Source organism: Ctenopharyngodon idella, chromosome 18 (genome assembly GCF_019924925.1).
Source record: "Ctenopharyngodon idella isolate HZGC_01 chromosome 18, HZGC01, whole genome shotgun sequence".
In the NCBI taxonomy this organism is placed as follows: Eukaryota; Metazoa; Chordata; class Actinopteri; order Cypriniformes; family Xenocyprididae; genus Ctenopharyngodon; species Ctenopharyngodon idella.
This window is the reverse complement of record NC_067237.1, coordinates 14,576,943-14,602,000: the sequence shown is the minus strand read 5'-3', so window position 1 is coordinate 14,602,000 and position 25,058 is coordinate 14,576,943. Positions and strand designations below refer to the sequence as shown.

General features: G+C 39.2%; 2 protein-coding genes and 1 long non-coding RNA gene across 3 annotated transcripts; 1 reads left to right on the top strand and 2 right to left on the bottom strand.

The window, feature by feature from the left end:
* Positions 1–15,991, bottom strand: slc12a1 (solute carrier family 12 member 1). Its single transcript, XM_051870140.1, has 26 exons — positions 15,674–15,991; positions 13,406–13,552; positions 13,257–13,332; positions 10,357–10,452; positions 10,143–10,282; positions 9,953–10,063; positions 9,765–9,876; positions 9,549–9,676; positions 9,378–9,462; positions 9,142–9,293; positions 8,922–9,029; positions 6,706–6,829; positions 6,530–6,631; positions 6,185–6,340; positions 5,966–6,065; positions 5,774–5,885; positions 5,505–5,645; positions 5,309–5,415; positions 5,144–5,226; positions 4,255–4,383; positions 3,392–3,520; positions 3,206–3,317; positions 1,282–1,368; positions 1,050–1,185; positions 812–879; positions 1–713 (listed from the first exon to the last, which is right to left on the bottom strand). The coding sequence occupies exons 1-26, from the start codon at positions 15,914–15,916 to the stop codon at positions 578–580; spliced, it is 3,120 nt and encodes a 1,039-aa protein (XP_051726100.1). The 5' UTR covers positions 15,917–15,991; the 3' UTR covers positions 1–577.
* On the top strand, positions 10,125–21,187 carry LOC127499692 (uncharacterized). Its single transcript, XR_007926164.1, has 4 exons — positions 10,125–10,268; positions 10,972–11,008; positions 17,359–17,447; positions 21,049–21,187. It is a non-coding gene; the product is annotated as an uncharacterized LOC127499692 (long non-coding RNA).
* On the bottom strand, positions 17,747–24,441 carry ctxn2 (cortexin 2). Its single transcript, XM_051870166.1, has 2 exons — positions 23,922–24,441; positions 17,747–21,326 (listed from the first exon to the last, which is right to left on the bottom strand). Exon 2 carries the CDS (start codon positions 21,256–21,258, stop codon positions 21,013–21,015), a length of 246 nt encoding a protein of 81 aa, XP_051726126.1. The 5' UTR covers positions 21,259–21,326; positions 23,922–24,441; the 3' UTR covers positions 17,747–21,012.
* Between the last annotated feature and the right edge of the window lie 617 nt (positions 24,442–25,058).

Genomic DNA, 25,058 nt, shown 5'->3' with positions numbered 1-25,058 from the left:
TAACTTAAACCTTTACCACTTTTATTTTTTACTTTTGAGGCATTAAAATGCATTTTCCAAATTTTATTTATTTACTGTGAGAAAACATATATTTATGTAATTGAATTTTAATATAACATGAAATAATTTCACACAATCTTTCCCAGTACCATAGAAATATAAATAGGATTGGCAATATAATATCATAATTAGTGAAAATATTTACAAAAACATGATACTTTCATTGATCATTCTAAATAATTTGACACTAAAGTGCTTTTATACTGTTACATTGTTGTTATAGCTACACATATCCAGTAGAGGGCAGTATAGAGCAGTTCTTTAAAGTGTGCAACAATGACGTTCCAGTCAGTAGTGTGCTATTTATATCGCATTATGTTGCATAGTAAATTCAGTGCATGGCTTTTATTTTGCATTTTTAATGTTACCTTTATATAAAAATGTCTGATCAACTAATAAGTCAAAAAATTCATACACATACAATATGCATACTGCAGATATAGTACGAGTACTTTGGTAGTATTGTGTCAAACACGTCCTGTGTGCATTTAGAGAAGGTTTTATTCATAGTGTTTGTTCATGAGTAGTAGGTCAGCACACTCTGGTGGTTTCCACGGATCAGGAGGGTCGGCGGAAGATTCTTTGTGAGCGCTTCCAGCCAGGACATGTACAGATGATCAGAGACGGAGCCTTTACGAGCGATGGGCATGCTCCTGTAACACACACACACACACACACACACACACACTGTGTTAGTCACATGATCAGCGTACTGACACACACACATGATGCTGATGAGGATGTGACTTACACCACCACAAGTTTAGCTGCTCTTGAGCTCTCCTGAAGAAGCTCATTGAGACGCACCTGCCGGATTGTCTGTAGATGGAAGAACACAGACGGTTATTTAAAAACTGGGGACCCCCAGAGGGCCTTAAGGGGGCGCTATATATATGCACAGATTCAGACATTGAAAGTCCATCAGAAGTACACAAGCACTAATGCAACTGTTGTGTGTTATTATTCAGGACAGCCGTATGGGATTCTACCTTCTCCTCGAAGGCGTCGAGCTCGGCGTCTGTGATCTTCCAGGGATGCTCCTTCCTCAGAGCTTCGGCCTGCATCGTCTCCTTCGAACCCTCGTGCAGACGGAACGGCTCGATCATGTCCTGGAAGAGTTTCCAGCTAACACACAGTCAGCAGTGAGTAAATGCATTCAGAGCACGTGGAGTGTGTCGGTGAATGAAATGAGGATTAATTGCGTGTGTTTTTCATTCATACCTCTCTGCGCTGGGCCTGACGTTGATGTCTGTGATTACTTTGATGTCGTCACATTTGATCCTGAACTTCTTCATAAGCTGCTTCATTCTGACAGACAGTTACAGTGAAAACACACGGGTTACTAGTACCAGCTCTCAGTAGTTGTTGTATTAGAATCAGCTCCACTGTAGTTCTGTAGCTTCAGTGTCATGTGACCCGTGCATGTGTCAACCGATACTGGGTTTTTGATGGCTGATTCCAATGAGCAAGATGGCCGAAATAAAGCCGATATATATCACTCTATTTCATTTAAAGATAGTAAAATTGCATGCATTTTAAAATATTTAATTTAATATTTATTTATATTTTTTATATTTTATATAAAGCCGATTATCTCACACTAATTTAAAGATATTAAAAACACATGCATAATTGCTGAAATGAAATGTGTATGTATTTTACTTCATATTAACTACATTAGAAATAAATCATTTATAAATGAATTATGAAAAAAAATTTAACTTGAAAAAAAAAATTGTAAAACAAACAGACTTAAACTTTAAATGGCAACTTCTTGATTCTGTAATCCTATTATTGTATTTTTCACAATAAAGAAACTTAAAAAAACGGCCGATAATATCGGCCGATATATTGGCCTTGGCGATATGTCAGTTGACTGCTAATATTTACTAAATTAGAAATATTTAATTTGAAAATGAAAATATAAAAAAGACTTCTGACAGTGAACTAATGAAGACAAAGAATGGGAGTTCTCGGTGCTTTCAAAATAAAAGTCCCACACGATGTCAAAATAGAACTCGACACATTGGCCAACCAGAAAAACGTATCGGCCAATGCAGATATATAAAAATGTCAATGATCGGCCTCGGTGATATATCGGTCAACTACTAATATTTACTAAATTAGAAAATTGAGAATGAATATATATATATATATATATATATATATATATAAAAGAATGGCCGTTCTGATGGCGTTCTCAACACTTTCAAAATAAAAGTCCAACACAATGTTAAAATAAAAGTTATCGGCCAATGCCAATATATATATATATATAAATATGTCAAATATCGGCCTTGGCGATATATCGGTCAACCACTAATTAGAACCAAATTAATTTGAAATTAGAAATAATTAATTTGAAAATTAAAATAAAAAAAAAACTGACAGTGAACTAATGAAGATAAAGAATGGGAGTTCTGATGGCATTTTTACCGCTTTTAAAATAAAAGTTCCACACAGTGTCAAAATAAAAGTTGACATTGGCAAAACAGAAAAACTTACTTGGCAATGCCAATATATATAAAAATGTTAAATATCAGCCTTGCCGATATATAGGTCAACCATTAATATTTACTATATAAGAAATAATTAATTTGAAAATTAAAAAAAGGACTTTAGACAGTGAACTAATGAAGATAAAGAATGGGAGATCTGATGGCGTTCTCAACACTTTCAAAAAAAAAGTCCCAGCACAATGTCAAAATAAAAGTTGACATTGGCCACACAGAAAAACTTATCAGCCAATGCCAGTATATATAAAAATGTCAAATTATATCGATATATCGGCCTTGGCGATATGTCGGTTGACCGCTAATATTTACTAAATTAGAAATAATTCATTTGAAAATGAAAATATAAAAAAAACTTGAGACAGTGAACTAATGAAGATAAAGAATGGAAGTTCTAAAGGAGTTCTCACCGCTTTTTAAAATAAAAGTCCTGCACAATGTCAAAATAAAAGTTGACACATTGGCCAAACAGAAAAACTTATCAGCCAATCCCAAAAAATATATATAAAAATGTCAAATATCAGCCTTGGCGATATATGGGTCAACTAATATTTACTAAATTGGAAAATAATTGGCCAAACAGAAAAACGTATCGGCCAGTACCAATATATATAAACCACTTGCTGACATACTCGTCTTTGTCCTGTTCGATACGCTCAGTCTGCCCGGCGATGAAGATTCTGAGTTTGCAGTCTTTCCATTTCTTCCGTGTGGTCAGAATGTGAGGCAGGAGCAGCGTGAGACCTGCACATGAACAACACAAACCGTCACACTTTAAACCTCACGGAACTGAAGAACATGCCAGGATTTCTGCTCACCTCCGTCATCAAACAGCCACCAAACATCAATCGTCCCTTTGCCCTGTTTATTCTTAAACTGGCTGCTGGCCTCCACCAGACGCTGGTTCATCTTCGCCAGATCTGATGTGTGAGGAACATCCAGAGAAACTGAAGAGAGAGAAAGGAGAGGAAAAAGCTCTCAGGGCTTAAGATCAAAGCAGGTCAGATTTATTTCTATAGAGTTTCAAAGCAGCTTCACAGTAATAAACAGGAAAATAACAGAATCAATGATGCAAACTTCATCAAAATGTTCAAGAACTTTTGTCTTCGTTTTAAATAATATATTTATTGTTTAATATGATATTGTTGTGTGTGTATATATATATATAAAAAAAAATATATAGCATATATTGTTTTGTTATATAATGCAATGCATTTATGTATCTTTAATTTTGGCTCAATTGTCCAAATACTTTTTTGTGTTTTATTAGACTGCAGTAGCCCGGTGATTTCAGACATCAGCACAGAAGACCGACAAATTAGTGTTTAATTAGTCGTTTGGAATACATGCGCCTGCCAAATGACATGTGACCGAATGATTGAATCTGTTTCAGAGGAGGCAATGAAGATAAAGATAATGTTAAATGCAGAAAGACCTGAGTCTGCAGCGTTTGAGCCCATTAAGACACTCTGTCCTATTAAAAACATTCCCGGACGTGTGCGAGTTGAGAAACAGAGCGCAGGCGAGACGGACTGAGAGTTCAGGCCAGAGACCAGACTATTAGATTATTTACAGAGGCACATTTAATCAGGTTTTATTAGAGTGCTGGAGCTGGAAGATGGATGCGCCTCATTCATTTGATGGACTGAAAGAGAAGTCCTGAGAAGAAGGAGTGTCGTACCTCTGTTGGTCAGCTCTTTTTTAGAGGTTTTCTTGGACCTGTTGAAGAACCCTTTTCCTCCGTGTGGCTGAAAGTCATTCTCCTCCATCTCCAGCGCTTGCTGCTCCATGATCATGCGCTCCATTTCCTCTGACAATTACACAACATCACATATTCATCAGTAGATGTTTCAATTCACCAATTTTTATGCAAATTTTGGGATGTCACATAAAAAAAACGCTGGATGCACAAAAAATGCACATATAGAACGTATGCGCTCAACTGAGGCGGATAATTTTGTATCCAATAAGAAGACATGCGCATGAACTATGATGGAAACACATTTACTGAATAAATCCCTCAAAAGTCTGTGATTGGATAACTGGACTAACCAGCGAACCAATCGCATCGCAGCATCTCAAATGTTGGTTTGGTGGTTCTGAGTCAAAGTCTGTCATCAGAATGATTTGGTTTAATTCCCTCCAGAAGCGTCTCACACGATTGTGTTCCCAAACACCAGCATCCGAACGCAAGATCACATGACAGCGTTTGTGTTTCGTCTGACGCTCTGAGATGAACTCATTTATGATGGAGGAGAAAAGAGCCCGATTGAAACAACTTAGTTTTATTACCGATATTTTGCATCAATTTCCCTGGAAGTGACGATTTTATTCTCTTGAACACATGGGATGGAAGCACTGCTTTATTTGCAAATGTTTTATGCGATATTCCATTTCTGTGCATAAGTTAAATTCGCAACTTTGGATGGAAACACAACTAGTTTGATGCAATCTGAGGTCTTTCATTTGTGGTGAGACACATGCATCACATCTTTAACGCATGAGCACACACAGTAATGTTGTATAGTTAAGTTAAATGAATTTCATGACACGTGAAGAGTTTGTTGTACCTTCTGCTTTGAGGATGTGAGAGATGTCCATCCCCTGATTGATTCTCATTATCACGGTCCCGTGCTCGAAATCCAAGGCATCGCTGCGGGGAGAACAGAACCCTCGAGTGAGAGCGAGACAGACGGACGGGAAGGTGATTCAAAGAGACAGTTTGAAGGACTTACTGTAGAACTCCAACATAGTTTTGAACTTCCTGTAATTTGGCGGTTCTCCAGTCACGCTTGAATCCCAGCATCACTGTATTCGGCTTCATTCTGCCAAGTCCTGACGCCTACACACACAAACACACACACACATTTGTTTCATCCATCCATCCATCCATCCATCTTCAGGCATCTCTGTGTTTGTGGTCAGACTGACCTGCAGTAGTGCTTCTGCTCCGTCTCGCAGGTTCTCACTGGCGACAGGCGTGTAGAAAGCTTTACGCTTCTGCTTAATCAGCCATATCTGGTTCTGCTGAATGGCAGCATTCATGTCTTTCAGATTCTTGTCACGGGGACCCTAAAACACACACTGGTTTAGTTTAATAAAGACATGATTTAACACACATCATTAAGATGGCCATAAAAACAGAATCCTGTAGGAAACCCTGATGTTTGTTTGACAGGTGAATGAGAACGTCTGCTCACCACAAACACCTCACAGGTCAGACACAGCCCATAATTCTTAGTGAGTGAATGCGCCACGTCCAGCAGCGCCGGTCTGGTTCTGGGCGATCCTGTCATCACGAGACACTTGGGTCTACAACAGGAACGAAAAGTGAAACTCTGAGAATCTTATCTTCATTTAACATTTGTTTATCTGATTTGACCTGCGCGCACCTGAAGTTCTTTATGTGTTCGTCCACAGTAGATAACGTCAGAGCGTTGTTCACTGCGTTTATGAAGGTCACAGCTTGAGTGGACGAACCCCAGTTCACGTCTGGGAGAAGCAGGAGACATCAGGTGTCTGTGCGCTTTTTTATTTCATTCATGTTTGCGTTTATGTTTTTATATCACATGGCTCTTTGTCTTTTGCAGGAGCGACTCGTGTTTACGTACCTGGCTTCTTCACAGTAACGTAAATATAGAGGAAGAACTCGATGCCGTAGGTGACCAGTGCCGCCCACCAGTTAATCACAAACATCACGGCACAGCAGAGCACGGCTCCGAACAGAGACAGCCACATGTTATAGTACTTGTACGCCGGTCTCCAACCTGCACATGCATCAGAGTGTTTAACACACTTCGTTTAGTGTAGCTCTGTTCCAAAACCTCATGAACTCATGCAGCAACCAAGCCAACAAAAATGGGAAAACAAGTCAAAAATACTGAACAAGAACATCATTTTTTTGCACTCTGGGTTGTGGAACAGAGTGAGTGTGTGTGTAGAAGATTGGACAGGACCTGGGGATTTGGCGTATGACGCGTGGAAGCAGGAAAAGTTGATGAGGGCGTATGATGCCAGGAAGAAGTTGGAGATGACGGGAGCGATGGTGTTGAGCTCAGCTGAGACAGAAACAGACACTGTTACATGATCATTTCTGTCACATGAAATCATTTTATCACTATTATATATTCACCGATGAGGATGAACGCTACAGCGATGATGAAGGTCAGGAGGTATCCTCTGATTGGCTCGTTGTTTTTCCCGTGACCTTTGGCGAAGAACTTGAGGGCCTTGTAGATGTTGTCTTTGCACAGAGCCTGAGTCAAATGAAGGTAGGCAAAGACAGATTCACTATTAAAATCCAGATTAGGCAAGAAGAAAGGCTCATTCTCACCAAGAACTATTACGATAAAGATATCGTTCTAAATGTAAAGGAATAGCAGTCCACACCACAACGAAAACAACGCATAAAAATGATATTGCTGGAGTCACTTTCAGAACGATTTTTTTCCAGCTGATGAATGATAAAAACATTGACAACCAATCAGAATCCATCCTGCTTTAAAGAGCTCGAGTATTTAAAGCGACAGACGACAAAACTGCAGCGTGCTCTTAAAATAAACAGAACAACATTGTCCACTGGTGTGAATGCAAATATCATTATAGTTATGGTTACAGTTATCCTTCTTGGTGTAAACAGTTCTTAAAGGTGACCTATTATGCCCCTTTCACAAGATGTAATATAAGTCTCTGGTGTCCCCAGAATGTGTCTGTGAAGTTTCGGCTCAAAATACCCCACAGATCATTTATTATAGCTTGTCAAATTTGCCCCTATTTGGGTGTGAGCAGAAACGTGCCGTTTTTTGTGTGTGTCCCTTTAAATGCAAATGAGCTGCTGCTCCCGCCCCCTTTCCAGAAGAGGGCGGAGCTTTAACAGCTCGCGCTTCGGTCGCTCAACAACAACGAAGCTGGAGAATCTCACGCAGCCAAAATGAGGATTGTCAGTAACGGTGTTCAGCCTTACATTGTTCAAACCGGAGTCGACACTGATGGAGAGACTCAGGAAGAAGTTACAACTTTTAGAATGAAACTGGATGTTTCTGAATGGTTAGTGGATAAATTTATGTAGTTGCTGTGGAGTTGATTCAACTCATCCACTAGCATGTGCCGTCATGTTAATCTTTTGTGCAAATCCAGCGTTCGTTTGTGAAGCAGCAAAATGACGGCATGTCAACAACACTCTACTACAACAACTCTTCCTCTTCTCTTAAGCAGCCCAACATGGCCTCGCCCCATTTGTTGCGTGTTCTCGGGGGTGGGGCTTATGTAAATTTTAGGGTTAGTGATGTCACAAACCCAGGAAGAAGCTTGTTGTAGTCCCTACCAGCTGTTTGTTGTAGTCTTTAAAAAGCGATTTCTGTAAAAGAAAATATCTCCCTTTTCATTGAACTTTGGTAACTTTGCAGATGTTGTTTATGCTCAAACAGCAACATTACACACTGACTAAAGTTAAAAAAGTAAAATAATAATTAACCACCCCTTTAAGGCTTTATCTACAATAATTCGGATACATTTGAAAGTTTACATTTTGGCCTTCTGTCCACACTGAGATGGTGTTTTTGTCCTACGACACTCTCCAAAGTAGATACATTTTTGCATTGTAGTTTGGACTGTGAAAAGATATGTTTAGTCATGTGATGCATATTGTAAGATATCTCTTTATACTGGTATGTGCGTGCTATGTGCTATTTACTTTCACAGTGTTGCTAAAGATATGTGTTACATGGTACAACCTTTATATCACATTCCTGCAAAGATAACAGAAAATTTACTTGTAATTGCTGTGTCAAAACATGATGATTAATGTTGATGTAGCCTGAGAAATTTTTAAGAGCTTCTTTACAAGGTCATCCAGTCTTTTACTGTTTACTGTGGTTTATATAGTATTGTAAGGTCGTCCTATAAATGTCTAACTGATCAGGCATATATTGGGTTTAAAGTTTGCATGAACTAGAAGTTTCACTAGTTTTTCTTCCCTTTTGTAACATATATCCATGTGAAATGGCTTCTAAAACAAGAACGACATGAACAACACGAACCAAACTCTTCCAGTCTCAGATACAACTACAGTGTTTGAGGGCGGGGCAAAGAGACGCTGTTCAGCCAGTGAAGATCACAGGCTGGCCTTATGCAAATTAGTTACAAACCTATGTAGGTTCAGCAGAGACTGGAATTACTGACGACTCGTTTCAGTTCAGAATCACTTCTTTCTTATGGGAGACAAAAACTCGATTTATCTGAACTTTGATCTTTGAAACTTTCCAGACCTTTTACATTCACAAACAGCTTTAATACACACTACATGAAAGATAATATTCTAGAAAGCATAATAGGTGTGTGATCTCTGACCTGGAAGACTTTGGGCGCGCTCACTAGAGACGCAAGAGCTGAGGAGAGCGTGGCCGAAAACGTTCCTGCGGTGATGAGAGGTCCAAACCCAGACACTAGAGTCATTACCTACACAAACACACCGGTGAGTCTCACTGTTAACAACATGTACAGGACCAAAAATCAATCATTTTCATGAGTTTCAGCAACTGTATTTCTGATTCATTCCCTCAGATCACACCTGGAAGTTGTTCATGAGGCCGTAGTTGCATTTGGTGGTCTGGCAGATTGAGAAGTCGTAGCCCAGATTGCAGGCCGAAGAGAAGTTGCAACTGGAACCCATTGGAATAGTGTCGTTGCGGTTCCCCGTCGCATCTCGAACGACCGTGACGGCTGCCAAGAATCAGTGCAATCGCTCTGTTAGACGTCCAGACTGAGACTGGAGAGAGTAATTACAAGTGTGCGTTCAGGACTCACAAACAACCAGTGCGATGCCCAGGTACGTTATCCCTGTGATGAAGATGGCCAGCAGCGTTCCTTTGGGAAGGGCTGCCTGAGGATCCTGGAAAAATCAGAGGCGACCATGTGTGAAAATGTTGAACCAGCATCTGATTTAAAATTATAAATGTACCAGTCACTCGCTCTTACTTTCAGATCGCCAGAGATGTTGGCTCCAGCAAGGATCCCAGTGGCTGCCGGGAAAAAGATGGCAAAAACAGAGAAGAACGTTTCTCCATCCCGGAATTCTGGTAGAAAGTTTTCCTTTGCAATGGATTCTGTTTCAGAAAGAGATGAGACTGATACTTTGGGCCTCAGATGGGGAAACATGACTATTTATTCCTAAAATTTCATGCACTGTCTCACCTTGATAGTTAAAGAAGCCTTTGGAACGCTTGTCTTGGGTGGAGGGAATCACTGTTCCCACAAATACATTGCCAATGGCCACCAGCAGGATCACCAACAGACCAACCTGAGCCTATAGAGAGAGAGAAGGTTCTTCAACTGCTGTCAGGACAACCAAAAACTCAATCCCAGCATGCATGTGGTCTTACCTTTGCCTCCCACTCCATACCAGCCACAGTGATGCCCATCAGCATAACCAACGTTATACAGCCGATGATCCTGATGTCATTCATTGGATCCACTATAAGGGAATTGTTTTCCTGTAAAGAGAAGATAGACCTGTTGAGTTAGACCGGCTGAATTTCCATGCTGGTTTATGCATTTTGGAGGGATTTTTACCTTGAGTATCTCCACCACAGTTTCAGCAAACCCAACGACATACATGGCCACGGCCACGGCGTTGGCGAACGCAAAGATCAGACCGATGGAGCCGCCGAACTCAGGACCCAGACTGCGGGAAATGAGGTAATACGCTCCACCTAGAGCACAAACACATTCATGAGCTCAAGATGAAGACTGGATTCTGTTGTTGCCCATTTGAAGTGTGTTTTACCTCCTCGTACCACACCGTTGGTACATATAGCCGACATGGACAGACACGTGACGCTGGTCACCACTATGCTCAGTAACACGACCACTATTCCCAAACCTGAAACACATACACATTTTGTCAGATAATCTTCATGCTCATCTTCATGTGATGATTTAACATGACTGCACTGCAAAAATGGATGTTATTCCTCAGTATTTTTGTCTTGTTTTCCAGTACAAATATCGAAACATTCTTAAATCAAGATGCATTTACTGGAGAAGCAAAATGACTGGAAAATGCATCATAATTAAGTGAATTTATGCTCAAAACAAGAACAAATATCTGCCAATGGGGTCAGAAAAATCAACTCAATTCAAAGGGAAAACAAGATTATTTTTCTGACTCCTCTAGCAGATATTTGTTCTTGTTTTAAGCATATAAACTCACTTCATTTTGATGCAAAACAAGACTTATCTTATGTAATTTTGCTTCTCCAGTAAATGTATCTTGATTTAAGAAAGTTTAGATATTTGTGCTGGAAAACAAAACAGAAACACTGAGGAAGAACCTCATTTTTCACATCTTGAATACATCAGATGACACATTTCAAACTTCTGTTTCTTTTATGTTCCACAGAAATAAGAAAGTCATACGGGTTTGGAAAGACATGATGGTGAGTAAATGATGACAGAACTTTTGGCTGAATTATAACTCACATTTTCACTATTTACAGTATATAAACACACATGTTTGACTATATCAGTGAGCTCATCTCATAGACTTCTGTTGTATTTCTATCAGGTTCTATCAGATTTTCAATGTCCTAACCTGAAACCTAAAAATAACCCTCACAGAACCACTAGATTTAAACAGAAACATGATTTTGAAACATGATAACTCTAGTGAGGTCCGACTCGCTGGTCTCTGTTTCACTATATTATTGAGGACATTTTCACTAGAATAGTCAAACCTGTAGCATATATAAACTCTCAGCACATTAACACAGTAAGTGTGTTTGTTCAGCGCTATAATGGGATCGTTGAGGAATAAAAGCGCTCATGGCCTGCAGTCACTCACACCTCGTAAAATAGGTAACGGCAGTGAGTTTCTGATGGCCTGTAATGTGTTTGGCCTGCAGCTGGAGGCGTCTGACTGGAACTGAACTTCTCAGAACCGTCACAGAAACTTCTGATGCGCTATTAGTTCCACACCATAAACATCAGCGGTGACCTTCAGCGCGTTCCACACGCAACATAGCGAGACTAAGGCCATTTTCAGACCTGTAGATTGTCCGAAACAGGGACTTAACAGGGACTCTTGGTTCGGTTCGCTTTCACAAGGCAGCATTTCAAAGCGTTGGTCAGAGTTTCCTCTGCGTCGTCCATCGAGATGGATTGACACGTTCGCTCCGCAAGCTTATTGTGGCTTTATCTGTAGCTGTCGAGACACATGCAAACTTGCTTTCTCACCTCAACCGAACCACTCCAGAGTTCGTTTTCAAGCGGGTCGAGACCATCTCGTTCAAGCGATCTTGGAATGATTGTTTTGGTGTGGATTGCCATGTTCATATATGCCTAAACGAACGGAACTAAGGGAGAAAATACACCAGGTTCAGAAACAAACGCTCCAAACGAGGTGTGAAAACGCCCTTAAACCTTCTCAGATGTTTCTCCTGAGTTTGAGAAGAGAACTCAACAACTGTGCTGAGACGTGACAATATAAACTCCAGCATTTCTCATCAAATTCTTCTAAGACCAAACTACATTTTTTTGACATCAATGTTAGTAATGTTTTGCTTTCTGAGCTGCTCTCTACATTGTTCTATTCATTGTGTTTCAACGATTGACTATTTCTCCACAAGGAGTTTTTAGAAAACTTAAGATTGATACTTCAATCCTAACTGAGAACTCTATGAAATCTCCTGAGGTCGGAGTATAAATATTCCTCACTCTTAAAAATAAATGCAATAAAACTTTATTGCTTTCCAACCTTTAAGATTTCCATTACACAAGTTTGTTTATAGTGGAAAAAGGTTCTTGTGATTATTTAAATCACAGATAACAAGAACTTTTTTCTAACGTTCCCATTAAGTTATGAAAATGTTATTTCTAAATGTTTTCCGAAGGTTCAAAACGTCCAGTTTTTTAAAAGTTTTAAAAACGTTTTTTCTTGGTTATGCGAACGTTAAGGGAACATTTAATTTTGCAAACATTATTGGAACGTTACTTTTACTTTCTCTGAACGTTCTGAAACTGCAACATTTTAAATAACATTAGACGAATGTCCAAGTAAAATGTTTCAGAAAATGAAAGATATATAAATAACGTTTTTGTGCTAACGTTTTGAGAACGTTATTAAAGACCAAATAACTTTGAACGAACGTTCTATTAACGTTACTGGAAGAACGTTTGTTCCTAACCTTGCCAGAACGTTCACTGCAAAAAATGCTTTTCTTATTTAGTATTTTTGTCGTTTCCAGTCTAAATATCTAAGAATTCTTAAATCCAGATGCTTTTACTAGATAAGTAAAATGATATTTTTTCTCATTTTCTGGGGAAAAAAAATCAAAATGAAGTGAGTTTTTGCTTAAAACAAGCAAAATTATCTGCCAGTGGGGTAAGAAATATAATCTTGTTTCTGTTTGAAATCTTGTTTAGGACAGAAACAAGATTATTTTTCTTACCCCCTTATCTAGTAAAAGCATCTGGTTTTAAGAATTTTTAGATATTTGGTCTGGAAACCTGTTAGCTGGGATGTTCTTCACACTGAGAAAATATGATTCAAGAATTGCTGACTGAAAGGAAACCTATTGCATCGCTCTTATTTTTAAGGGCTCACAGTTTTCTGTGCTGAATATAAATGAGCACCTGCTGTGTGTGTTCAGGGAAGGTTTCTGAAGGTCACGGGGAAGAACATCTCACCTATTCCTGCTTGTCCAAACACCCATGACAGCCGTATGAACAGCATGACACCCCAGATATTCAGCATGCATCTCACCTGCGAACACAACCGTACGGCATCAGAGCGCCGTTATATACATTATGAACGTTTTCAGTGTCGAAGAACTCACCAGAACTCCTTTGATCCAACCAAACTTCACCACACCTCCTGTGTTGTCCTTCTCCTCCAGCGGGATGACCGACTCCACATCGCCCAGCGTCGAGCCGTCCGCTCTTTCACTGTCCTCCACCGTACTGGGGATATTAACGTCTCCATTCTGATGATAAACAGGTAGTTAAAATGGAGCACTTTTAGGTAGCTGATGCACATTTTGCGCATTTTACATTTTCACTTTTATACTGCAAACAATTATTTTCTTACTCAGTATTTTTGACTTTTCTGACTCCATTAGCAGATATTTGTTCTTATTTTAAGCACAAACTCACTTCATTTTGAGCAAGTTTTCAGTAAACAAAACTTAATATCTTCAGTCATTTCTCTTCTCCAGTAAATGTATCTTGATTTAAGAATGTTTAGATATTTGTGCTGGAAAACAAGACAGAAATAATGAGCAAGAACATCATATTTTGCAGTGTCAACTAACCAAATATATAGCATAACACTTCTGTAGTTTTGAGGTTCAGTATCTTGTAGAGTGACTTCCACTGACTCAGAAGACAAATGCTGAAGATCATTTAAGGAGTGACTTTGCTGTTTTCGTTTTCCTTCTTTCTTCCTTGCATTAGAAATTTCAAGCAAATGAATTGGAAACATTCTGCAAATAAGTTTCTTCGACGTCAGGACTGCGTGCTTTCTGGATCAGCGCAAACTTTTTAGCCCTTGTTTGCATTAATTACCCCGTTTATGGCCAGCGGATCAATGCATTAGCCGCAGAAGATCGTTACTCATAAACCAAGTGCTTTTCTCTCTGGCTTTCTCATTAGGTTGGTTATTGATCTTCGTCTGCGTCGGGTCACCGCCGGGCCACCGTTACGACACCCACTTGAAATCAGCTCAACAAACTGTGATTGTCTAAACTCTGAGTCATGAATCATGCGCTGGATTTATGTTAATAAAATATCACTTCTGCTGTGGCTCATGGGAAGGACGGATCACCTCATCCGTGAGCAATTACTGGTTTATTGAATAAAACGTTTTTTGTTTTGTTTTTAATCTTAGAGGCTTATTTGCTCCGTGTTTGGAAATATTATATGTATTGCTAATATAACCCATTTTCACAAGTCAGCTAACAGGGAACAAACGTTCTTCCAGTAACGTTAATAGAACGTTTGTTCAAAGTTATCTGGTCTTTTATAATGTTCTCAAAACGTTAGCACAAAAACATTATTTATACAACATCTTTTTCTGAAAAGTTTTAGTTGGATGTTCCTCTAATGTTTTTTAAATGTTACTACTTGTTTCAGAACGTAATGTTTACAGAATGATTAGTTTGAAGAACATTTTAATAACTTGAGGCCAGCTATTCAAAAGTAATCTGATCGGATTTCGGCTGTCGGATTGGATCAAATCTTAAAAATGGGTTGTTCAGAAAGAAAAAAGGATTCTGAAATCAGATTAGACCACAAAATCCAATCTTGGTTTTGTTCTGGATAAAATCATCAGTTTGTGTAGTTCAAAACTTTTTAGTAAGATTGGGATATCTTTGATCCAAAAAATCTCCCATTGGAAGGGACAAAAATGTAGTAAAACTTATACAACATTTTTATGATGTAATATACATATATATTTTTTATTTTGCTCTTGATAAGTTTAACTGTTAAAGTAATAAATTAGAAGTAGACATAATATTTTGGTAACCGACTGTAAAGTAAAAAAAGAGATTTTGGTGCAATAAAATAATCCCCAAACAGCTGTAAATATCAAACAAAAATATTATATTTCATTCAAAGTGTTTTTTTTTTTTTATCACTGTTTGTAAACTACATTGACACAATCATAAGAGATGAACCCGTCAAAAGTTTTTTGAAGTTTTTCGGGTGAACGCTACACAGAACTTTTCTGAGAGAATGCAAAAGCATTAAAAAAATTTTTCCCCCATCTCATATTCTTTCCATCACCATGTCCCTTTAAGGGCTCCGTAGAGCACCAGTAATCCAGATTTGGTAATCTGAAAAAGTGTGTATCTGGATCAGGGTGATCCAATCCAATTTTCTTTGAAAAACCAGCACAAAAGTAAGATGGATTACCTGAACATGGGAATTCAAATCCAGATCATTCTGATCCACTTTTTGAACAACTGGCCCCTTTTTCCCACTATAAAGAACCTTTAGTGCGATGGAAAGGTTCAGTGGATATTGAAGGTTCTACGCCAATAAAGAATCTTTATTTTTAGAGTGAATCTTCCATGTTTCTGTTTTTGTGTTCATGCATGTCTCACCTTCTGGAAAACATCGTGCAGCTCTTGCAGGGAAGGTCTGATGGCTCTGTGTCCGCTGATGCTCGCCGCGTTACGATAGAAGTCGGCGTTCGGCACCCGGTCCAGAGTGTCGTGCCCAAAAGCACTGACCACAGACGACCGCACGGCTCGCCGTTCCCCGCTCCTGAAGCCGTTGCTGGAGAAAGACGTCTCCTCGTACTGTGGAGGGTCATCTTTGGATCTCTCAAACCCTGGATTCTCCATCAGGAGTGAATTGAGTCAAACAGCAAAATAGATCGAGTCTCCAGATGCGTTTGGTTTATGTGTTTATGCAACACGTTATATAGCTGCTGGAGTTCTCAGGTGGAAGCTCATTGGTCCGTCCTGTTGTGATGGGGGTAAAAATGTTCTTGCTCCATCAAAGGCGAAGAGCTTAAATATTAACAGCTGATACAGAGCCTGAGAGGTTACAATCATGGATATTAGAGATGCTTTGCCTGGTTTTATGATGGTTTTATTCTGTGTCGAGCAGAAGGTTAAGATGCGGCGTGTTAAAAAAGATGTGCGGATGCTTTTATTTGCATGTCTTCAGTCGATTACAACAGCAGATTGACTTGAAGTAACATCGCATTTGAAAAGAGCTTGTGTTCTTTTAAATAACATCGCATTTGAAAAGAGCTTGCTTTCTTGTAAAAATTTCATCTGTTTCTCTTTATGACATGTGGCATTGGAGGTGTGATGGCTGGTCATGTGAAGTGTTTCTCTGTTGATGAGGTTAATGTAAAGCCAGCAATTATGGGAACTTGCTCTGGGCAGTTCTGACACATTACAAAAATACTTCCTTATTACCGATAACTCATAAGTTGTGTAATGTTGACTCCCCCTTGAAAAAGACAGCTGTCTGGTTGACCTTGGAAAGGTTTCGCTCCAGTGGGATTGATAGGAAAGGTCACCGAGTGACTTCTGATTGGCTGAAGGTGATGTGGGCGTGGTCGTTTGACCTCTGATCTTGAGCAGAGCCACGTTCTAGATGCATTGGATGTGATTTTGGGCCGTTCGTGTGATGTGAAGCAGGTTTGACTCCGTCAATTTGCTTTTTCTGTCCTTCACGTATTCCTCAGAGCGCCTCGGGGAGAATTGTTATCAGAGTGTGTGTGAGTGTAAATGTGAGAGTGTGTGTGCGCGCAGCCAAAGGATTCTCTGTTATGAGCCAACTGTCTGGAAGCAGTTCGCCATCAATATGATTATAAACAGCCTTCGACATAATACAGACACAACCAATGGAAAATGCTATGGACACGGACAGCGGTCACTATGGTTACAGACCATCTCATTCAGGCTAAAAGTGATGTGGACGCGTCTCGCTCTGACATTCACTACAGCCAAGCAGCATGTGCACTGCAAAAAGTATCAGTATTTTTGACTTGTTTTCCAGTACAAATATCTAAACTTTCTTAAATCAAGATGCATTTACTGGAGAAGCAAAATGACTGAAGATATTAATGAAAACTGCATCAAAATGAAGTGAGTTTGTGCTTAAAACAAGAACAAATGTCAGAAAAATAATCTTGTTTTCCCTTTGAATTAAGTTGATTTTTCTGACCCCGCTGGCAGATATTTGTTCTTGTTTTGCACATTTTACTTGCATAATATAATGCATTTCTGAGTGCAACAAGAAAAAAAACATTAGTCAATGTGTGTTTCAGATCTGAAAGTGAGATTTTTCCTCCTGAATCTCCACTGACACACTTCTGAGGAGAAACGACTAAAGCATCTTCATGCATTTATCCCAAAGGTGAGGCTTTTTTCAATCAGTCTTTATTTATAACCTTTATGTTAAATGTTAACCAGCATTAAATGAATGTGTGAACTATTTACAAGATTTTAGAAAGACTGAATCTCCAACAACAGAAGCATAAAATGATTAAATACACCCCTTTCTTCCTCAGAACTTCTGTCTTGTTTTCCAGCACAAATATCTAAACATTCTTAAATCAAGATACATTTACTGGAGAAGCAAAATGACTGAAGATATTAAGTTTTGTTTACTGAAAGAAAAATGTATCAAATTCAATTTTGATTTTTTTTTTCCCCTCAGAAAATAAGACTTAATATCTTAAGTTATTTTGCTTCCCAAGTAAATGTATCATAATTTAATATTTTTTTGTTCTGGAAAACGTGACAAACATACCGAGTAAGAAAGTCATTGTTTGCAGGGTATAATGTGCACCGATGAATCATTCAAAATAAGATGTTTAACATGAATTTGGGTCAGTGACGTGACGGGTCATTTTTTTGTCCAAAACCTTAATAATAATAAAAAACAAAGATATGACATGACAAAGTATGTCAGGTAGTACAACTAGATCTCTTTTATTGAATCCAAAAGGTTTTAATTATATTTTTCTACATATAAAGGTATTTTAAAGATTTTGAAGTGTCAAAAGGTCATTCGGTTTAACCGTCCAAAGGCCAATACAGCCATTTCATTTGTGATTAAAATATCTTAAAATGTAATAAATGTATATATTTTTTATTCTGGCATGATTTTATATCATCATATATCAACATAGTGCAAAATGGTATTAAAATTATGTGTAGAAGTCGTCGCTTTGTAATGAGAAAGAACGTCCGGAAAAATGAATTTCATTGATGTCATTCGGAGTAACCAATATAAAGGGACCATTTTAGATCAAGTCATGCGGTCAGTATCATGTGACAGGATGTGACATCATTCAGACACCTGCAAAGGACCACATGGTCGTGAAGCCAAGTAACGAACTCTCTCTTAACTATTTTAAAAATTCATGTTTTCACTTGATCATACGCATGTCCCGAAACATCAGGTCATTTGGTACAACCGCTATAAAACATGGAAAATGTTGTAATATTTTAAAAACTTGTACTAAATATAAAATGTTTGATTGTCCATTTGCTAGCTAGCTAGATATCAGCCTGTTAGCACTGTTTGAAAATATCGTCATTTGGTAAAACCAAAAGTGTCATTCGGTAAAACCGAAATTTTGGTTAAACCGAATGACTTTTTTGGTGACACATTTTGTCCATCTTGTAAAAAATGACAAAAGCAGTGTTAATTGATTATAAAAACTACATAATTTAATTGTTAACACTTAATAAAACTTCAAAATTAATTATATCTCCATTATGTTTTTTTTACTTTTAAAAACCTTATTCGTCAATGACCCAATTACAAAATAAAGTGAATTTTGATTTTTATGTTTTAAGAAATAAACTGACAGCAAAAGGAAAAGGTCCATAATTGTTTTATTCCAGCAGACGAACAAACACAGACCATCTTCAGCATCAGAGAAACACAGTGATCTTCATCATCCTCATCACATGAACCCACCGCACACACGCACACACGCACACACACACACACACACACACTCACTTTCACACACACACTCTCTCACACACTCACACACACACACACACACACAGACACAGATCGTTCCATGAGAGATATGCTACCGTCACTAAATGAAGGCACAGAAATCCAGTCCGAGTAACAGTAAGGCAGATTCACAGCACTAGAACACTGGAGATGAGCTACGCTTTCATTGGTGCATCACTCGGATCCGGCTCGCGTTTTTCTGCAGTTGTCATGGTGACACACCCTTCCTCTGTCACGCAAACAAACAAACAAACAAACATGGAGGTGGCAGGATGTGTCAATTTCAGACGTGACATTCAAGAATCTTCACTCTCAAAGTCTCTGCGGCTTTATATCTGTGTGCAGATGTTTTCATAGGCAGTAAGTGAAGAGAGATTGATTGCAAATATGTGCTAGAAACACAATCCAGCAGATGTGGAGAAAAACAGACGATGTTTGCACTGCTTTAAGACTTCACAGCTTCTCAGACACAGCAGGTTATTTTAGTTCGATTGTCCTCAGAGACACAGATCACAGTAAACAGGAGAGTTAGGCCAGAAATGTTCTCTACGCAAGTATGCAAACTGCAGCGGGAACATACTTTACTAAACGGGGTGAACAATAGACGGATGGCATGAATGAAAGGGTGAAATTACCCTGTTCACATCCTCACACATGTGCCATCTTGTTTTCTTTTAGTTCAAGTCTTTTCTCCTCTTCCCTGAGATGCCCAGTGGCTAAATGGAGTGACATCGTACTCAAAATTCACTGTAAAAAATGATGTTCTTCCTCAGTATTTTTGTCTTGTTTTCCAGCACAAACATCTAAACATTCTTAAATCAAGATACATTTACTGGAGAAGCAGAATGACTGAAGATATTAAGTCTTATTTTCTGAAAAATGCATCAAAATTTTATGCTTAAAAAAGAACAAATATATGCCAATGGATTCAGAAAAATAAACTTAATTCATAAGGAAAACAAGATTATTTTTCTTACACTCTAAAGGGTTCTTTTTTGGCATCGATGGTTCCATGAAGAACTCTCTTTTTTTGTAATGTCTCTCAGGCATCTCTCTTTCTACAGTGTTTCTTCAAATCTCCCACTCGATCACTCTCTCTCCTCACCCATCATGTGTGGCCACACCCCTACTGCTGATTGGCTCACTCTCCTCCCCCATCATGAGTGAACACGCCCCCTACTGCTGATTGGCTCACTCTCTCCCCATCATGAGTGGACACACCCCCTATTGCTGATTGGTTCACTCTCCTCCCACATCATGAGTGGACACGCCCCCTACTGCTGATTGGCTCACTCTCCTCCCCCATCATGAGTGGACACGCCCCCTATTGCTGATTGGTTCACACTCCTCCACCATCATGAGTGGACACGCCCCCTACTGCTGATTGGCTCACTCTCTCCCCATCATGAGTGGACACGCCCCCTATTGCTGATTGATTCACTCTCCTCCCTCCTCACTGCTGATTGGCTGCTGGCCAATAAACTTTCAACAGCATTTCTCAGAAATCACTTACTGCACATTAAATTTTGAGCAATTTTTCAGAAAACAAGACTTAAGTCATCTTAAGTCTCAAGTAAATGCATTTTGATTTAAGAATTTTTAGATATTTGTACTGGCAAACAGGACAAAAATACTGTCTGCATATGATGTAGCAGGTTTTGATGATTTCTCACACCCTTTGGGGACGTTCACGCAGGACGCTTTCTTGTGATCCATCACCGCTATTTTGCAGTTGTGTGCGCATGCATCAAGCAGACATCTTTGCCCATTGCATCACTGAACATTATGCTTTCTTTTAGGGCGGTGTGTTAAAAATAGTCTCAACATTTTACATCTCAAAACATCTAGAGCACGTCCTGTGTTTACGCCCCCGTATGGTGCGAAGGCTTTGTATGATTTAGAGGGCTCTAGAATGGATTGCAACTACTTTGGGAACGTGGTCTCAAGTAAGAGCGTATTCAAACGTCCCTTTCTCCAGCCCCTCTAGCCCGTCACCCCAGCTGGATGACGGCATGCTACTGTAGGGGTCCAGCAGGATCCTGAAACACCTGACGATCAACAAGCCGAGAAACACCAGCAACATCCCCACAAACGCAAATGCCGTCTTCTGCTCCAGGCTCAGAGAATAGGCCATGATGTCACTGCTGCTCATGGCCGTTAGGCTGTGGTTGTAATGAATGCTACACATGTTCCCAGACGAGCCCCATCATCCTGCAAGCGTCGATAGGTTGGGGATCAACACGGATGGATGGACGCCTGTGAAGGTAAGGGATATTTTATGGAATCAATCAGACAAGGGCACTTCATAGCTATTTTGCTTATTTCCATGTTCATCTTTCTTTAGTGTGTAATGTTGCTATTTGAGCATGAAAAGTTCCAAAGCACGAAGTTCCTCCAAAGGGAGTTTTTCTCTAAGGATACGTTTACATGACAACGTACTAAAAACAGGAAAGTTTTTCTTTTGAATTTTTTGCGTACAGGCGACACCATTGTCAAAGCAATCCCCGTTCGCACAGATCAGCGAAAACGACTAAAAACGCTGTATTCTGCTGCCTGGCCAGTAGATGGCGATGTCACTTCGTAGAAAGAAACACTACGCACCTTTAGACTGAACAGTAATACGCATGTGCAAATTCGTGTTTTTGTAGTTTACACAGAGATGATAGCGGTATCATTTTCTTTTTGAAACCGTTTTCAAAAGTTTGCTTTTTTTAGGCCCCCAAAATGCCATTGTCGAGTAAATGAACGGCCCAAATTAATAAAAAGTTTTACTTTTTTAGTTGAAAGCGGTGTTGTGCAAACGGCCCCTATATAATTTCTAAACTCCCTGAAACGTCTCCATTGTAGTCTTGAGTTTTCTTCCGGGAATGAACATGTCATTTAAATTCTCATTTAAATAATTCATACGCAGAATAAAGAGGCGGGGCTTGGTTGAGTTAGTTAGTAGTGTGTTGAAACTAGCGGTGATGGTAAGGGGCGGTGCATTTCCTAAACACGCTCAAAGTGCTTGACCAATCACAACACACTGCTCCAGCCAACCAATCAGAGCACATTGTGCTTTTCAGAAGGAGGGGCTTCATAGAGACAGGAACTAAACAGAGCGTTACTGACAGACTGGGAAGAGAGGAGCTGAACAATGGAGAATATGAGGAAAATAATCAACATTCAAGCAGGAAAACCTGCTCTAGTAGAGCACAAAAACAACATCAAAACTTTGGAAAGGCCATAATATGGACTTTTTAAATAAGACTTCAGTGCAGATTTACGTAGGCCTATTTATTGTTTAGACATCTGTACACATTACGGCAAAACAGATTTTGGAAAAAAGCAGAAAAAAACGCCTCTCATATAGTGCGCGATACTGCATTGAGTTCTCGTACACGTCTTATATACGCACAAATACACAGAACATTATAAGGCTGAACACCGTTACTGACAATCCTCATTTTGGCTGCGTGAGATTCTCCAGCTTTGTTGTTGTTGAGCGACCGAAGCACAAGCCGTTAAAGGCTCCGCCCTCTTCTGGAAAGGGGGCCGGGAGCAGCAGCTCATTTGCATTTAAAGGGACACACACAAAAACGGCGTGTTTTTGCTCACACCCAAATAGTGACAAATTTGACAAGCTATAATAAATGATCTGTGGGGTATTTTGAGCTAAAACTTCACAGACACATTCTGGAGACACCAGAGACTTATATTACATCTTGTGAAAGGGGCATTATAGGTCCACTTTAAGTGAACGTAAACAGTTGAGAACGAAAACGCGTATTGGATCCGTGCATTCAGTCTTAGTGACAGCAGCCTAATAAACCTGCTGCCGTTTGTCATTATCGAAGAAGAAGAGAAAAAGAAAATCACCCACTTTTGTAACTTTAATAAGGATTAATCTATATTTTATTTATAAAAAGAAAAATATGCAGTGCTATTGTACATTTGATTACAGTTTCTGTACCTGAACTTTGTTCAGTTGTATTTCTTAGTGCTATTGATAATTTGTTTATTTGTTCTAATTTTATTACTGTTTATTTGTCTTTAATAATGTTTGAAAATTCTACTAGTTAGTCCAGTTGTTTTTGCTGTGGTATTTTTGTTAAAAATGTTAGTGTTCCTTAGGTTTTTTCACTAAAATTCAAACGCTACCCAACCCTATTAATGGGTGATGTGCATGTAAATATGGCCAGTGTTACGCAACACACAGGCTAGATCTGGTGTGAGAGCAGGACGTGGCTCCAGGAATTGTTTGTTGAGGAACTGCATTCTTCTGATGTTTTGTTTGTATTTCTAAGATCAAAATTATAAGTAGCGTTCAAGTGGAGTATTACTGAAAACTTCTAACAATAGCAATGTTCACTGACAGCCTGGTGCATCATGGCGGGTCATTAATGCAAAAGCGCTCGCTTACATCTTATGAAAACCAGTGGGACGAAAGCTCAGATTTTGCAGTGTGAGTATGTGTATGCAGACTCTATTAGTAACCAGCAGCACGCTCCCGTCTAATCACAGGTGATATGAAATGTCTCAGCAGCACAGAACTGCAGCAGAACTCCAGCAGAATGCAGTGCAGCAAATATACTTGAGGAATATCAGGACCGATCGCTTTTGCAGAGTCAGAGATTGCAGCACGCAGGCGACATCTTTAATCGGAGCGGACACTTGAGTCAGCACACGAACGCGAACGACCTGTTGCGTTCCAGCTGCGACTCGACTGATAATCACATGTCTTTCACATGCATGCTGCACACAAACAGTTTGAGAGAGAGAGAGATGGGAAGGAAGAGGAGGTGGGTGTGGATGAGCAGCAGGTGGCTGAGGAACGACATGCATTCGAGCTCGAATCGAAAAGCATCTCACCTTCATTTCGGCTTCATTCTGTCAGACCTGGTCAGTCTGTTATTCCTGCGGTTGCTGTCGCTCCCCTCATCACTGCAGAAGCGGGAGTTCCGCTGGCTCGGAGGGAGTGAGAGGCAGCGGCGCGCAGACAACGCTCTGGCAGTCCTCCTGCCTGCAGCCGCCTGCGCTTCCTGCGCTCTGTGTGTACCTGCAAACACTCTCTCTCTCTCTCCTCCCTCAGATCAGCAACCACTTGTTAGTCTCAGCTGGTGATGCTCTCTCTTGATTCTTGCTCCTGCATGTCAGGTCTGTGAACGCTCCCTCTGAAATGTGACGGCTGGCGTTCCCAGCAGGCTGTTCTGCCTCGAGATGAGAGCGCAGAGGTGGGCTGGCGCTTTCTGTGTGTCAACTCAATTAGACCTTGTTCTTAAAGCATCATTAGATGCTCCAGCATGACTGATGCGGCTCAGCGTGCTTTTAAAGGCACAGCGACGCCCTTTAACCCAACATGCCACCAATTCAATATCGCAATACAAGATTTTTTAGATTATGATGAATATGTGAGTGCAGTGCAAAACTCACCACTGATTCCACTGTGTTGTGAGTGGTTACCAGGGCGTTGCTAGGGTGTAGTGGGTAGTCATCAGAAAGTTTGAAGGTGGTTGCTAGGGCAGGGGTTTTAAACTGGGGTCTGTGGGGCCACAAGAAATTTGCTGCAACAAATGTAAAAATAAATAATAAAACATAAGATTAAACTAAATGCATTTTAAAAAGGATTAAAATAAAACAATTGAATTATTTCATTAATACAAATTGACTTAAATAATATAAAATTAAATTAAACTAAACAAACATTATTAAAATAAATAAAACATTTGATTAAAATAATAAATAAATAAGAGAAATGCATCTAAATAAATCATAAATCAAGAATAAACTATATAAATAAAAAAGATTAAAACAAAATATTTGATTAAAAACTTAATATAAAAATAAATATAAGATGAAACTAAGAAATAAATAAATAAAAAGACAAATTGATCTAAATAAATAAATAACAAAAATAAGATTAAATAAATAAATGATTAAAATAAAACATTTGATTAAAATAATAAATAAGACAAATTGATCTTAATAACAAAAATAAGATTAAATAAA

Bases quoted from the DNA above. Each gene is read 5' to 3' on its own strand.
- slc12a1 (XM_051870140.1), bottom strand. From the start codon at position 15,916: ATGGAGAATCCAGGGTTTGAGAGATCCAAAGATGACCCTCCACAGTAC. The intron at 9,677-9,764 runs GTGAGACAGTGC...TTTCTGAAACAG, and splicing joins AGGCTTCTTTAACTATCAAG to AATCCATTGCAAAGGAAAAC. The intron at 9,294-9,377 runs GTGAGTCCTGAA...GATTCTTGGCAG, and splicing joins GGGCATCGCACTGGTTGTTT to CCGTCACGGTCGTTCGAGAT.
- ctxn2 (XM_051870166.1), bottom strand. From the start codon at position 21,258: ATGTGTAGCATTCATTACAACCACAGCCTAACGGCCATGAGCAGCAGT.